Source organism: Pygocentrus nattereri, chromosome 4, assembly GCF_015220715.1.
Source record: "Pygocentrus nattereri isolate fPygNat1 chromosome 4, fPygNat1.pri, whole genome shotgun sequence".
In the NCBI taxonomy this organism is placed as follows: domain Eukaryota; kingdom Metazoa; phylum Chordata; class Actinopteri; order Characiformes; family Serrasalmidae; genus Pygocentrus; species Pygocentrus nattereri.
In genome coordinates, this window is record NC_051214.1 from 18,193,613 (window position 1) to 18,208,427 (window position 14,815).

The 14,815-nt window shown below is 42.8% G+C and overlaps 1 protein-coding gene across 1 annotated transcript; it reads right to left on the minus strand.

Annotated features, from left to right (window-relative positions):
• Positions 1–602: 602 nt before the first annotated feature.
• LOC108429320 (C-C motif chemokine 18-like) lies at positions 603–1,466 on the minus strand. Its single transcript, XM_017700990.2, has 3 exons — positions 1,295–1,466; positions 1,069–1,186; positions 603–951 (listed from the first exon to the last, which is right to left on the minus strand). Exons 1-3 carry the CDS (start codon positions 1,362–1,364, stop codon positions 816–818), a joined length of 324 nt encoding a protein of 107 aa, XP_017556479.1. The 5' UTR covers positions 1,365–1,466; the 3' UTR covers positions 603–815.
• Between the last annotated feature and the right edge of the window lie 13,349 nt (positions 1,467–14,815).

The window sequence follows — 14,815 nt, forward strand, 5'->3', positions numbered from 1 at the left end:
CTCTGTAATGAACCATCTAAATGACACTTAACTTCAAGTTCAGTTGAATTTAATGGATATTTAGTAGACCATTTACAAAGTATCCACAGTGGACCATCCAAATGAAGTGTTACCCCATCGTTTTAATGAGTCTTCTGTGAGTGCGCTTTGTAAGTGCTCTGATTGGCTAGGATTGGCTCTGATGTTGCTCAGGCGGCCTCTGACCTCGTCCTGACCCTTTGCTAAAACTTGAGTTTGCACATTTATCACCCTGTAATCCTCGTTTTGCTGTGAGGTTATAAAGTGTCTTATTTCTTATTTAGAAAAGGGGTGCACTTTATTCAAAGGTGTGCACTGTGTTACTGCGGCCTTTGGAAGAATTAATGACGAATAGTTTTGTTTACAGCTCTCTAGATAAAGAATTCTCTGTGTAAGTTAAACTGCATTTCTTTATTAATTTAACTGGTCATTGAGCTGCAATAGGCCTGCATTCTGGACTGAGCCACAGTAGACAAGCTAACAGTCAACATGATGTCATGCAAATATTACAGAAGATCTGAAAAGGGTTGTGTTTCACATGCTTTTTTATTGTCTTTCAAAGAGTATATATAAATTTAAAGCATGAAAATGATAAAAAATATATTTAATAAAATATATAAAATATATATAAAATGATAAACAAAGTCAGAAAGGTTGTGTATATTGACCAACAATGTATGTTAAAATATACAAGCAATTTGCACAAGTATGACTGGTTGCAAAGCAACTACGGAAGAGTCCAATAAAACAGAAGAGTTTGAGAACGGTGTCCACTCTGTTAGCTTATAGACGAGCCTTTAGGGGTCAGTGCTGTCCCCAGAGCCAGACTCTGTGGCAGCGCTCTTCAGTTGTTTCTGCAGAAATTTCATCAGTCTCTTCACCCACTTATCAGATGGATTAGCACAGATTTGCTTCTGTGCAACTGTGTGGAATCTGTGGCATTAAAGAGAAACTCGGATTAACTAAGAAACAAGGCTATCGTGGCTCTATTTACAGTAAAATTACATTCATCTCAAATTCATCTCTGATTAGAGAACAAAAAATACCTACATGATGCCGGGGTCGGTGCATGAAGGGCTTGTGGTCTCAAACCTCATAGCTCTGCGTTGAGGGAGCGCTGAAGTGAGGTAGTTCTCCTTGAAACAACACCTCTCAGGCATGTGACCATCTGAAATTGAAGTTGAGAACATTTATCATTTATACAACAATTCAACGTCTGTGAATTTTGCCATTCTGAGTAACCAACAAACTCAGATGAAGATGGTGAAACACTTACTCTGGCTGACGGTCACTGAGCAGAAGGCGAAGAGGAGAACGCCGATGGCTGCGATGCTGTATGGCTTCATGTCTGAGTCTTCTTGATCTTTAGATGTAACCCTGTGTGCTCTTGTGCAGGTTATGATCACCTCACGCTCACCGGCCTAATTTATAGTGGACGGCTTCACGAGCGGGACTTTACCGTTTCCGTTAAACACACCTCTAGGAGCTGGTCACCGGGGAACAAGTGACATCACACCAGTTGGGGGAAAGAACCGTGATGTGGTCGAGAGGTAGAGCTTCCTGTACAACCCCTCCCCAACTAGATATGCTGACTGATGGAAACCACCCTCGAGCTGATCGAGCTGAGCTGCAAACCAACATGCAAGTAATATTTTTCACAAATCCACCAGTTTTGTTGTTCAAGTCTTTTAGTATTAAGAAGTGGAATTAGTACTGAGTGTTTACAGAACCCGCTGTGTTGGTGTGTATCTTGACCTGAGTACTGACTTGTGTTAGCAACATGTTTTACAAGCAGGATGCATTAATATGTGCTTATTAACTATGCAGAAAAAAAAAGAAAATTGAAATAATCTAGACATAAAGTACAAGGGAAATAAAATAAGTGTATCTAAATAAAAGTATACTATTGCAAAAAGTTCCAGGATTCATGGTGTTTTACTGTGAACCCAAGAAGGATGGAAAAGGAGTCGAGTCGGGGGAGTCCTGTTGGAAATAACACGGTGTGGGCTCTGCAGTCGTAGGAGTGTCAGTGAAAGATGTGGGCCGTCGTTTTGTGTTTAAGCAGGTGTGAAAAAGACTATTCGATTAAATGTCAGCCGATCAAATGTCAAACCTTTTTAAATTTTCTCAGAACGTTTTGGATAAAACCAGCTTTATATTGAATTACATGTTATTCTATAAACTAAGAGTTTTTATGCCTTCTATACCATTAGGGTCAGGTATTGAAATGCATGTATAACTGCATGTATTGTTCTATACTGTTTTGTTATTATACTATTACTGTATAGTATATACTATATATAGTATATACTATACTATTATACTATTGCATCACTGTCATGCAAAAACCTTGCATCTCTTTTTTTTCTTAGCTTTTTATTTTGGCATTATTTAAAAAGTCCTGGTACCTGTTTTATGATGAAGGAACCTGCAGAAATGCAATGACATGGTATCCAATATTAGTATATGCTAACCATATTGCTGTTGTCGCAACAAAATCTCGTATTTCCAAAACTTTACAGGAGAAGGGAAAAACATACTCCACTTTTAATGTAAGTCAATGGAACCGGACCTCTTTACAAGTCATTATGAGTCATTTATTTTTTCGTCTATTCATCATGAAATTTACAGACAATGTATAGGACAACGAGTTCTTTCAAATGATTTAAAAAACTGAAAAATGGAGATACGAGGTTTTGTTCCGACAGCATCGATATGCTAGTTTATTATTGCTGTTGGAATGAAACCAACTAATAGAAATATCCAAAAATAACTTGTAATTATAACCATATAATTTTCTTACATTATGATGAGCATTAAGAATGAGTTTCTTTGTTAGTAAATGTATTATTTGGAGATATGAGGTTGGACTACCTGGGACAGGCTCCAGCACCCCCTGTGACCCAGGAAGGATAACTGGCTCAGAGTGTGTGTTTGTTTTTAACTGTTCCATTCACTGCCATTCATTTTGGATTCACGCCCTCAGTCATTTTGCACTCATGTTTTTGATATAACGTGGGAAATAAGAAGTGGCCAGGCACCTCTTGAGCTGGCTCTGATACTGTCTATATCAATTTGGGGAAACAGAAGTGATGGTCATTATGTTTGTCATGGGAAATGCTGTCATTTTTTGTCCCATTAATGTCTTTGAATCCTCTTTAACTGGTTTGCACATTATATTCTCTAACTGCATATTCTGCCTTCGTTAGGGCAGGCTATGGAAACGAGCAGAAACCTGGCCAGCTAACAGTTTAAACCTTCACCTACTTAAAAACTGAGACATACAAGATAAATATTGTGGTACTTATATTATACACCAGTTACGAACTCAAAACGTCTACAACTAGAGCTGACTTCAAATCCAGTATGTTTTTATTTATTTCCAGGATTCTATTGTGTTTGGATTTAGTTAGCATTTAACAAATATGGACTGTTTAAACTTGAATAAGGTGGATAAATGCGTTTTAAATCAACCAGTAGAGGGTGTATCACATTACTTATGACTCAAAAATGCTTAAAATTAAAAATTTAGATCTTAAATACTGTAAAAGATGGACTGAGAAACAGACAATACTACCAGTGCTGAATGCTGTTTAATATTAATTTGTCTATCGACTCTCTAGTTTGTTCTCAGGGCTGTTTAGTAATATGAGTCATAAGCATCTGTGGGCTATTTGACCTTTGCAATACTTTCTATTGCAATTATTCACCCTGATAACATTAAAGTGGGTGTACAGTGAGTAAATGTGAGTATGTGTGTGTGTGCATATATTTATATATATATATATATATATATATATATATATATTAAATATATATAAAATCGCTGCTGTTGGAACAAAACCTCAGATCTCCAAAATGGTAAGTTTACAGGAGAAGGAAAAAACATACTTCACTTTTAATGTAAATCTATGGAACCATAATTCTTTCCAAGTCATTTTTGGCCGTTTCTCTTGGTCCATTCACTGTGAAATTTGCAGACACTCTAAAGGGCAACAGGCCTTTTTAAATTAAGTCAAAAACTGAAAAGTCGTTTTGTCGTTTTTATATAGACGCACATGTGTATAAGTTATTCAGAATGTGCTTATGAATGTTGCTTTATGAAAGATGTGTCTGGCTGTGTCAAATTCATGCGCTGGATGTGTGGTTTTCATCAGAAGCTGAAGGTGAGATCGCACTTGGCTAAATATAACCACGGTGACAAAAGGAGAATGTGAACCCTCACAAAGTTTCTGACACTCCGTACTAGTCCAACCACATTTCACTCCATCAGCAAAAACCAAGCACAAAATTAACATCATATCCAAATATGCAGCAAAAGCCATGTAACTGAATTTGGATATATATTTAAATTATAATACCTGTGTTTAGTTTAATGTAATTCAAACAAAATGAAAAATTCTTTTTTTTCTATGAAATTTTACATTTTCTATGTAATTCAACCCTTGAGATCTAAACCGTTTTATTCATTGTCACCAGTGTGATGTTTTAATGTGAAACGGTACTTTGTAGAAAAACTTACTGACTCAGATTTCTTTACTGAGGCACTGATAAGAACCTGAGGTTCGAACCAGTGAACCTGCATGTGTCTTCTGAGTTTTTGTATGTATATCCATCCATCCATCCATCCATCATCTTCCGCTTCTCCGGGGTTCGGGTCGCGGGGGCAGCATCCTGAGCAATGAAGCCCAGACCTCCCTATCCCCAGCCACTTCCACTAGCTCCCTGGGAGGGATTCCGAGGCGCTCCCAGGCCAGCTGGGCGATATAGTCACGCCAGCGTGTCCTGGGTCTTCCCCGGGGTCTCCTCCCCGGTGGACTTGCCTGTGACACCTCCCAAGGGAGGCGTCCAGGAGGCATCCTAACAAGATGCCCGAACCACCTCAACTGGCTCCTCTCGACGTGAAGAAGCAGCGGCTCTACTCCGAGTCCCTCTCGGATGACCGAACTTCTCACCCTATCTCTAAGGGAGAGTCCAGCCACCCTGCGGAGGAAACTCATTTCAGCCGCTTGTATTCGCGATCTCGTTCTTTCGGTCATTACCCAAAGCTCATGACCATAGGTGAGGGTGGGAACATAGATCGACCAGTAAATCGAGAGCCTTGCCTTATGGCTCAGCTCTTTCTTTACCACAACAGACCGGTAAAGAGCCCGCATCACTGCTGACCCAGCACCAATCCGCCTGTCAATCTCCCGCTCCCTTGTACCATCACTCGTGAACAAGACCCCGAGATACTTAAACTCCTCCACTTGAGGCAAGAGCTCATCCCCGACCCAGAGAGGGCTCTCCACCCGTTCCCGCGTGAGAACCATGGCCTCGGATTTGGAGGTACTGATCCTCATCCCGGCCGCTTCACACTCGGCTGCAAACCGATCCAGTGAAAGCTGAAGTTCACGGCCTGATGTCCCCAATAGGACCACATCATCTGCGAACAGCAGCGATGTGACCCTGAGGTCACCAAACCGGACACCCTCCATCCCCTGACTGCGCCTAGAAATTCTATCCATAAAAATTATGAATAGAATCGGTGACAAAGGGCAGCCCTGACGGAGTCCAACTCTCACTGGGAAAAAGTCTGACTTACTGCCGGCCATGCGAACCAAGCTCCTGCTTTGTTTGTACAGGGCCTGAATGGCTCGTAGCAAAGAGCCATGTACCCCGTACTCCCGAAGCACCTCCCACAGAATACCCCGGGGAACACAGTCGAATGCCTTCTCCAAATCCACAAAGCACATGTGGACTGGTTGGGCAAACTCCCATGAACCCTCGAGAATCCTGGAGAGGGTAAAGAGTTGGTCCAGTGTTCCACGACCAGGGCGGAACCCGCACTGCTCCTCCTGGATCCGAGGTTCGACTATAAGCCGGGCTCTCTTCTCCAGTACCCTTGCATAGACCTTACCAGGGAGGCTGAGGAGTGTGATTCCCCTGTAGTTGGAACACACCCTCCGGTCCCCCTTTTTAAAAAGAGGCACCACCACCCCAGTCTGCCAATCAAGTGGCACCACCCCCGATGTCCACGCAATGTTGAAAAGGCGTGTCAGCCAAGACAGCCCCACAACATCCAGAGCCTTGAGGAACTCGGGACGGATCTCATCCACCCCTGCAGCCCTGCCGCCAAGGAGCTTTTTAACTACCTTAGCGACTTCGGCCTCAGTAATGGACAAGCCTATTCCTGTGTCCCCAGACTCTGCCTCCTCACTGGAGAACGTGTCGGTGGGATTGAGAAGGTCCTCAAAGTATTCCTTCCACCGCCCAATGACGTCTTCAGTCGAAGTCAGCAGCACACCATCTCCACTATATACAGTGCTAGTGGCACACTGCTTTCCCCTTCTGAGTCGCCTGACGGTTTGCCAGAATCTTTTCGGAGCCGACTTAAAGTCACTTTCCAAGGCCTCACCGAACTCTTCCCACACCCGGGTTTTTGCCTTGGCAACGACTGAAGCCGCAGATCGCTTGGCCTGTCGATACCTGTCAGCTGCCTCTGGTGTCCTACAGGCCAACCATGTCCGGTAGGACTCCTTCTTCAGCTTGACGGCATCTCTCACTTGGGGTGTCCACCACCGGGTTCGAGGATTACCGCCCCGACAGGCACCAACTACCTTGCGACCACAGCTACAGTCAGCCGCTTCAACAATGGAGGAGCGGAACATGGCCCATTCTGAGTCAATGTCCCCCACCTCCCCCGATATCTGGTCAAAGTTCTGACGGAGGTGTGAGTTGAAGATCAATCTGACAGGTTCTTCTGCCAGACGTTCCCAGCAAACCCTCACTATACATTTGGGTTTGCCTGGTCTGACTGGCATCTTCCCCCACCACCTGATCCAACTCACCACCAGGTGGTGATCAGTTGACAGCTCAGCTCCTCTCTTTACCCGAGTGTCCAGTACACATGGCCGCAAGTCCGCTGACACGACTACAAAGTCAATCATTGAACTGCGGCCTAGGGTGTCCTGGTGCCATGTGCACTTATGGACATCCTTGTGTTCAAACATGGTGTTCGTTATGGACAAACTGTGGTTTGCACAGAAGTCCAAAAACTGAACACCACTCGGGTTCAGATCAGAGAGGCCATTCCTCCCAATCACACCCCTCCAGGTCTTACTGTCATTGCCCACGTGAGCGTTGAAGTCCCCCAGTAGGACAATCGAGTCTCCAGGAGGAGCACTTTCAAGCACCCCTTCCAAGGACTCTATGAAGGCTGGGTATTCTGAACTGCTGTTCGGTGCATAAGCGCAGACAACAGTCAGGACCCGTTCCCCAACCCGAAGGCGTAGGGAAGCTACCCTCTCGTCCACCGGGGAAAACCCCAACATACAGGCGCCGAGTCGAGGGGCTATGAGAAAGCCCACACCTGCCCGCCGCCTCTCACCATGGGCAACTCCAGAAAAGAAAAAAGTCCAGCCCCTCTCTAGGAGATTGGACCCAGAGCCCAAGCTGTGTGTTGAGGTGAGCCCGACTATATCTAGCCGGTATCTCTCGACCTCGCGCACCAACTCAGGCTCCTTCCCCGCCAGTGAGGTAACGTTCCAAGTTCCAAAAGCCAGTTTCAGCAACCGAGGATCAGAACGCCAAGGCCCACGCCTTCGGACACTGCCCGATCCACAATGCACCGCACCCCTACTACTGCCCCTCCCATCGGTGGTGGGTCGATGGGAGGGGGGACTCATGTAGCTCCTTCGGGCTGGGCCCGGCCGGGCACCATGAGTGAATGCCCGGCCACCAGACGCTCGCTGGCGAGCCCCTCCCCCAGGCCTGGCTCCAGGGTGGGGCCCCGGTAACCCTGATCCGGGCAGGGTACACGAGTCCTGCTTTGTTGTCCTCATAGGGGTGGTTATGGATCACACTTTGTCTGGCCTGTCACCTAGGACCAGTTTGCCATGGGAGACCCTACCAGGAGCTTTTGCTCCAGACAACATAGCTCCTAGGGTCCTTCAAGCACACAAACCTCTCCACCACGATAAGGTGGTGATCCATGGAGAGGTTGTATGTATATGTAAAGCTGATAATCATGACATAGCAGTAAATCTGTATGTACCTATATATACTTTTGCAGATTGAATAGATTTTAGCCAAAAACTTTCTCTCAAAACTATCTTCAAACAATGTCTCAAGCATCAGTCAATTGGGCATCAGGACCAGATTCCTGTGAGGCCATAATTAAAGGAATTAAACGCTTCATATATCTGGCTCCTGTTATCACCACTGTAAACCATTCTGACTCAATATATTCCTCTACAATGAAGCATTTCACATCAAACTTCTCTGATTGAGTTTGTTTACATATTAAGAAATGACCTGTGTAGAAATATTCAGAAATTGGTAGCATTCCTTATTAAAATCGTTTGGAAAGTCATTACTGGCAAGAAATACGGTAAATTTTCCATGTTTGTCTTCTTAGAAGTTGATGAGGAGATGTATTCTGGGAGATGTATCTTTGACAAGGCAAAATATTAGAATACAAACATATTGGAAGAAAAATCTCCATTTTTAATTTTTTAAATTTTTTTTTACATATTTTGAAAATGCCTGTTGTTCTTTACATTGTATGTAAATTTCATGAGGAATGGACCAAATGGTTCCATTGACTTACATTAACAGTAGAGTAGGTTTTTTCCTTCTTCTGTAAAGTTACTGTTTTGGAGATACGAGGTTTTGTTCCAACAACAGCGATATATCATAAAATGAGTTAGATTTTTAAACACTTAAAACCCTGTGACATATCCTGTTAGAGGACACTAGGGCAGGGAGAGCAGTACTGCTTGCTACTGTGGCTTCTGCATGAGAGGAAAACTGTATATGTTGTCATTGAGTGGTACAGGATGTTTCGATACGACTTTCAATATTAGTGACCTTCTTGCAAACACACTTGTCTACCTACAAAGGCAGAAACAGAGAATTTCCTCTTCTTAAGTGCACAGAGTTGCTCTGTGACACTGCATGGGAAGAGGTGCAGTGGCTGGTTTCACATGCTTCAGAGGAAACTGAGCATTAGCTTTTACCAGCGTTGTAGTTGAGTCATTTGTGCAATGTCCTTAAGAAACCACTCAAGTCCAAAGTGAAAATTTTCTTTTCCTTTTTTAATGAAATGTATTCTTTATCATTGATGTATAGTATATTGTGAATACAGAATAATGCATACAGACATGTTTCACGATTAAATAAAGTAAATATAAACACCAATCAGGTATAACATTCTGACCACCTCCTCGTTTCTACACTCATTGTCCATTTTATCAGCTCCACTTACTCTATAGGTGAACTTTGTAGTTCTACAGTTACAGACTGTAGTCCATCTGTTTCTCTGATACTTTGTTACCCTGTTCTTCAGTGGTCAGGACCCCAATGGACCCTCACAGAGCAGGTACTCTTTAGGTGGTGGATCATTCTCAGCACTTCAGTAACACTGACTTGGTGGTGGTGTGTTAGTGTGTGTTGTGCTGGTACGAGTGGATCAGACACAGCAGTGCTGCTGGGGTTTTTAAGCATGGTGTTCACTCACTGTCCACTCTATTAGACACTCCTACTTTGTCGGTCCACCTTGTAGATGTAAAGTCAGAGACGATAGCTCATCTGCTGCTGCACAGTTTGTGTTGGTCTTCCTCTAGTCCTTCATCAGTGGTCACAGGACGCTGCCCACAGGACACTGTTGGCTGGATATTTTTGGTTGCTTCTCAGTTCAGCAGTGATGCTGAAGTGTTTAAAATCTCCAGCAGCACTGCTGTGTCTGATCCACTCAGACCAGCACAACACACACTAAGACACCACCACCACGTCAGTGTTACTGCAGTACTGAGAATGAACAAACAGTATCTGCTCTGTGAGGGTCCATGGGGGTCCTAACAACTGAAGAACAGGGTAAAAGGTGGCTAACAAAGTATCAGAGATGGACTGCAGTCTGTAACAGTAGAACTACAAAGTGCACCTATTAAACCGAGTTACTTTAAGGTGCACCCATCACTGGCACATGTTCAGACATGAGAATAAGAGCTGTGTCCCTCCCACGCAGTTTTAAGAAAGCTCTGTTTTTCTTACAGTCACTCTCTGTTCGAGTCAGAGAAATTCTCTGAGTGAAACCTAACAACCCAGTGAAACCTAACCTTGTTTATTTGCTCATTTGTACATCCAGCCAGTCATGCCAGCATCCTGTGTATTCATCCATCCAGTCAAACCAGCCTTCTGCTTGTCTGAACTCCTTGGATGCACAGCCAGCATAAATAATGTGAAGTAAAGAAACTTAACATGTTTTAAGCATTGCTACATAAAAGCTGGATGTTTTTAGATTCAGATTCAGATTCAGATTCCTTTATTGATCCCAGGGGGAAATTGCAGTTGTTACAGTTGCAGCCATTTATGTAAAAATAAACACTTTACTAATAATTTAAGACAATATAAAGAATTTACAGTATGTACACCAGATTTAAGTACTCAGTGGACACTTTTTTACAGTTTACTGAGTGGACACAGAGAGGAGACCACTCCAAGACAGTTTTCAGATGTTGGGGTCACTTTCTGTGAATGTCACGTTTGTAAGCATCTATAAACGCATTTATAACATGTTATAATGCATGCATAAGGTATTATAAACATGGACATAAGTTTCTATAAAAAGGAATAACACTGAATTATATCTCAGTGCTGATGCTGTTAGAGCTGCATCTTCAGGGCTTCAGTCCTGAATATTCAGATGCTCCAAACTGGTCGTCCAGCCTAGAATCACTGCTACAGTGAGCTTTTCTTACTCAGCGCCTCACTTTAAACACTACATTACATCACAGTAAACCAAGGACCCATCAGCCCCTCCCCTGAACCCCCTCTGACATCACACTGAGCATGAAGTCACTGAGGAGTGAAGGCCTGGAGAGGGAGAGGTGAGATAGGAGAGCTGTCATTGTAATTTGTTCCCTCACTGGTTCTAAAATCAAGCACTAGAACCCTTCACTCTGTAACATCAGTAATTTCTGATAGCGTTCTGTTTTTAGTGTTTCAGTAAATCCTTCAGTAAATACTTCAACTTGAAGCCTCACTCTTAACACTGGAGGAGGCTTTAGTACAGTACGCTTCATTTCACTTACAGTGGACAAATACAGCTTATGAGCTCTTATAATTTGTTATGACCACTACTTATAATGCATTATGTTAACAATTCATAATGCATAATAAGCATGGCTATAACGTGTACTGCATTTTTATATATTTATACCCATGTTTATGATGCCTTATGAATGCATTATAAAATGTTATGAATATGTTTATAGATTCTTACAAACATAACATTCATAGAAAGTACTGCCGCAATATTTAATCATATTTACATCCTTTTTTCATCCAAACTGGTTGTTTAATGTGAATATGTATGATTTTGATGAGTTTGAGATCTGTAGCTTGGCGTCTATGACCGGAAAACTGGCTAATGCTTTTATAGGACATATAGACGGATTGTTGCAACTGCTATGAGAGCTAACGTGGTCTACAACAATCATCACCCTTGTGACCTTACACATGAGATAATTCAAAATAGGGCACCCACAAGATGTCTAGCTTGACCACACACAGCAGCCACCTTGACCAAGCACTGGTCAGGCTTCACAAACATATCTACCTGCTTAACCAGCTTTAGATAGCCAACCCTTTTTCAGCAGGGTAATCAGCATTTGACATCGATTTCTGATTTGCATTTAAAATTGCTGCATCAAGAAAACAAATGAATTGTTAAACCAGTAGGTTCTTGGTGTGAGTCCCAGTTCTTTAGTGTTTCTTCAACATTGATCTAACTTACCTGACAGTTTCTCAGATTGTGAGTGAAGTGAACCTAAAAGGCAGAAAAGGAACAAAATTTAAAGAAAGTTAAAATGAAATTAATCAATAACGTCATTTATTAAATATGGTCACAGTATTAAAGCATTAAATGAAATTTTATAGTATAAAATTGTCACCTCACCATAAACTGGTTGTGTCTCTGCTTAGTGTTGTGATTTGATGTATTATTAATGTGAGGCTGGTGTCCACTGTGTGTATTTATATATACAGGGTTTCACTAAGAACCACAAACCACTCTTCACTCCTATGTAAGGCCATTAATGAGGAGCAGTAGCAAGAACTGCAGTGTTACCAAACTTTCCCTTATGTACTAAAACATCATGCCCAATTTTTGCTGTTGTGACTGACTAAGTATACCAATTTCATCCCATTATAGTGAGTGAATTGTGTTTTTGCAATTTGTGAATAACTGATGATCACCATGGGATATTTGTACCACAGGAAATGGCTTACTAAATTAAGGCCGCACCAGAAAGAGTCCGAAACCTTGAGCATCTACCACATCCTTCACTCAGCCCAGTCATTGGGGCAGGTCTGCTTTTATGTTCTATTCCAGTCTCCAACACGTTTCCATAATTAAGTTCAAGGGTTCATTCAAGGGCTATTTCAGGTGTGTGATGAGCTGGGACAAAAATATGGACAAGGAGCTATGAATACTCAGCTGAGGACCCCAGATATGGTGACAAATGACTTATAATACATATAATTAAATTATTGAATCATTTACATTTTTTCCAGCAAAACAGGTCATGCAGTACAGAGTTTTAACAGCCAAGTATGTATATGTATACAATTGTGGCAATTTTGATGTCTGGCCACTAGGTGGAGTCATTGCTCATAAAACCCTGGTATTATCTGGACCCTCCTGTGCTGGAGGTAATTTAGTTTTGAGAGGTTGTTATGTAAAAACATTTTACTGAGGACATAACGTTGCATTACCCTTAATAATGAGCATGTACAGATTTCTGTAACCCTTTACTGAAGGGCAGTGCTTATAAGGCCACAGTACATCTACATAAGCATTATATGACAACTGCCTTTTTTGTTTTGCTTTGTTTTTATGACAAACTGACATACTATTAGTGTGACATGTTAGTCTACTGTACTAGTACTAGTAGGTTTGCTGACATAGTATAGGAGTACTGGATTGGCAGTTAAAAAAACTGGCTGTGGTTTTAAAATAACAATCCCCTCAGCTGACGGTCCACGACTGAGGTGTCCTTGAGCAAGACACCTAACCCCCAACTGTTCCCCGGCGCCGTGGATAGGGCTGCCCACTGCTCCGGGCAAGTGTACTCACTGCCCCCTAGTGTGTGTTTGTGTGTGTGTGTGTGTGTGTGTGTGTGTGTGTGTAGGTGTGTGAGTGTGTGTGTGAGTGTGTGTGTGAGTGTGTGTTTGTGTGTGGATGTTTCACTGCATGGATGGGTTAAATGCGGAGGTCTAATTCCACAGTGTGCAAAAACACAGTTGTAAATTCTAATGATAATTCTCCATATGTAAATATTTCTAAGGGTGTATTCCAACAAGTTTCAGTTGTCATAAAGCTTTGTGAGGTAAAATGACATTGAACTGGATAAAAGCAGCCTTTATGACATGACGCTTGCTGGAATAAGTCTTGATAATGTTTTTTTGGGTTTATGTCATGTATGCTGTCATGTAGCTTTCCACATGACAACGTACATGTACTATTTCCATAGTAATAAAGTGCATCTCACTGATTTGGCCTGTCATGATTGGTCATATATAGCTGCATATATAGCTGAGTTTGACAGCTAGGCTGCATTCTTAACCCTGTTGGCTATTATTTCATTTTCATCACCTGGGAATGGGAATGGTTATAAAGACAGAACATTTCCAGATGGCCGGTTTCTAGATGTGATGCAACAACTTTTAAAAACACCTCGTGTCACGCTCCTCCTGTCTCTCTTCGTCCGTATCTCTCTTCGCTCTGGATACTAGACGCTGATAGCAGCACCAACAAAACAGGGCCTGTTTTAGAGGGTCCTTCACATGCCATCCTTATTTTCCCCACAGCAGCTCCTTCCTGAGCTATTCATGTTGCACTTGGTGCCAGGAGCGCAGAAGCGTCAGTGATATGGCCAGGGCGTGTTGTATAGGAGTGGATGTCATTTGTCAGTTTTATCAGTACATGTGGAGATAGGGCTGCTGACGGCCTCCTGTGGGAAACTCAGCCATCAACTCCTTTCTAAACTGAGAATGTGTCCAGATATGTAGAAACATCCGGAACTCCTGAAAGTGACCTGCACTCTGTTACATAATCCTGTTTACTGCATAACAGGGATAAAAAATGAACACAGATTTGTGCAAATCCTCAACAAATATACACCGAACATGCACAACATTCTGACCACCTCCTTGTTTCTACTCCCATTGTCCATTTTATCAGCTCCACTTACTATATAGGTGCACTTTGTAGTTCTACAGTTACAGACTGTAGTCCATCTGTTTCTCTGATACTTTGTAACCCCTTTTACCCTGTTCTTCAGAGGTCAGGACCCCCATAGACCCTCACAGACCAGGTACTATTTGGGTGGTGGATCTTTCTCAGTGCTGCAGTAACACTGACGTGGTGGTGGTGTGTTACTGTGTGTTGTGCTGGTGTGAGTGGATCAGACACAGCAGTAATGCTGGAGTTTTTAAACACTGTGTCCACTCACTGTCCACTCTATTAGACACTCCTACCTTGTCGGTCCACCTTGTGGATGTAAAGTCAGAGATGATAGCTCATCTGCTGCTCCACAGTTTGCTTGGCTGGTCCTGTGGCTAGCTTCTCATGGGCTGGTCCTGGGGCTAGCTGCTGCGGGCTGGTCCTGTGGTTTGCTTGCGTTTTGGAGCTGGCTGACAGGCTGGTCCTATGGCTGGCTACTCACATAGTCCTGGATGCTGATGGGCTGGACCTGAGGCTCTTTTATGCTTTGGAGCTGAACGATGCTGATCCTTCTCTTCAAACTCACTGTCA

Bases quoted from the DNA above. Each gene is read 5' to 3' on its own strand.
- LOC108429320 (XM_017700990.2), bottom strand. From the start codon at position 1,364: ATGAAGCCATACAGCATCGCAGCCATCGGCGTTCTCCTCTTCGCCTTC. The intron at 1,187-1,294 runs GTAAGTGTTTCA...CTTCAATTTCAG, and splicing joins CTCAGTGACCGTCAGCCAGA to ATGGTCACATGCCTGAGAGG. The intron at 952-1,068 runs GTAGGTATTTTT...TTAATGCCACAG, and splicing joins TGCACCGACCCCGGCATCAT to ATTCCACACAGTTGCACAGA.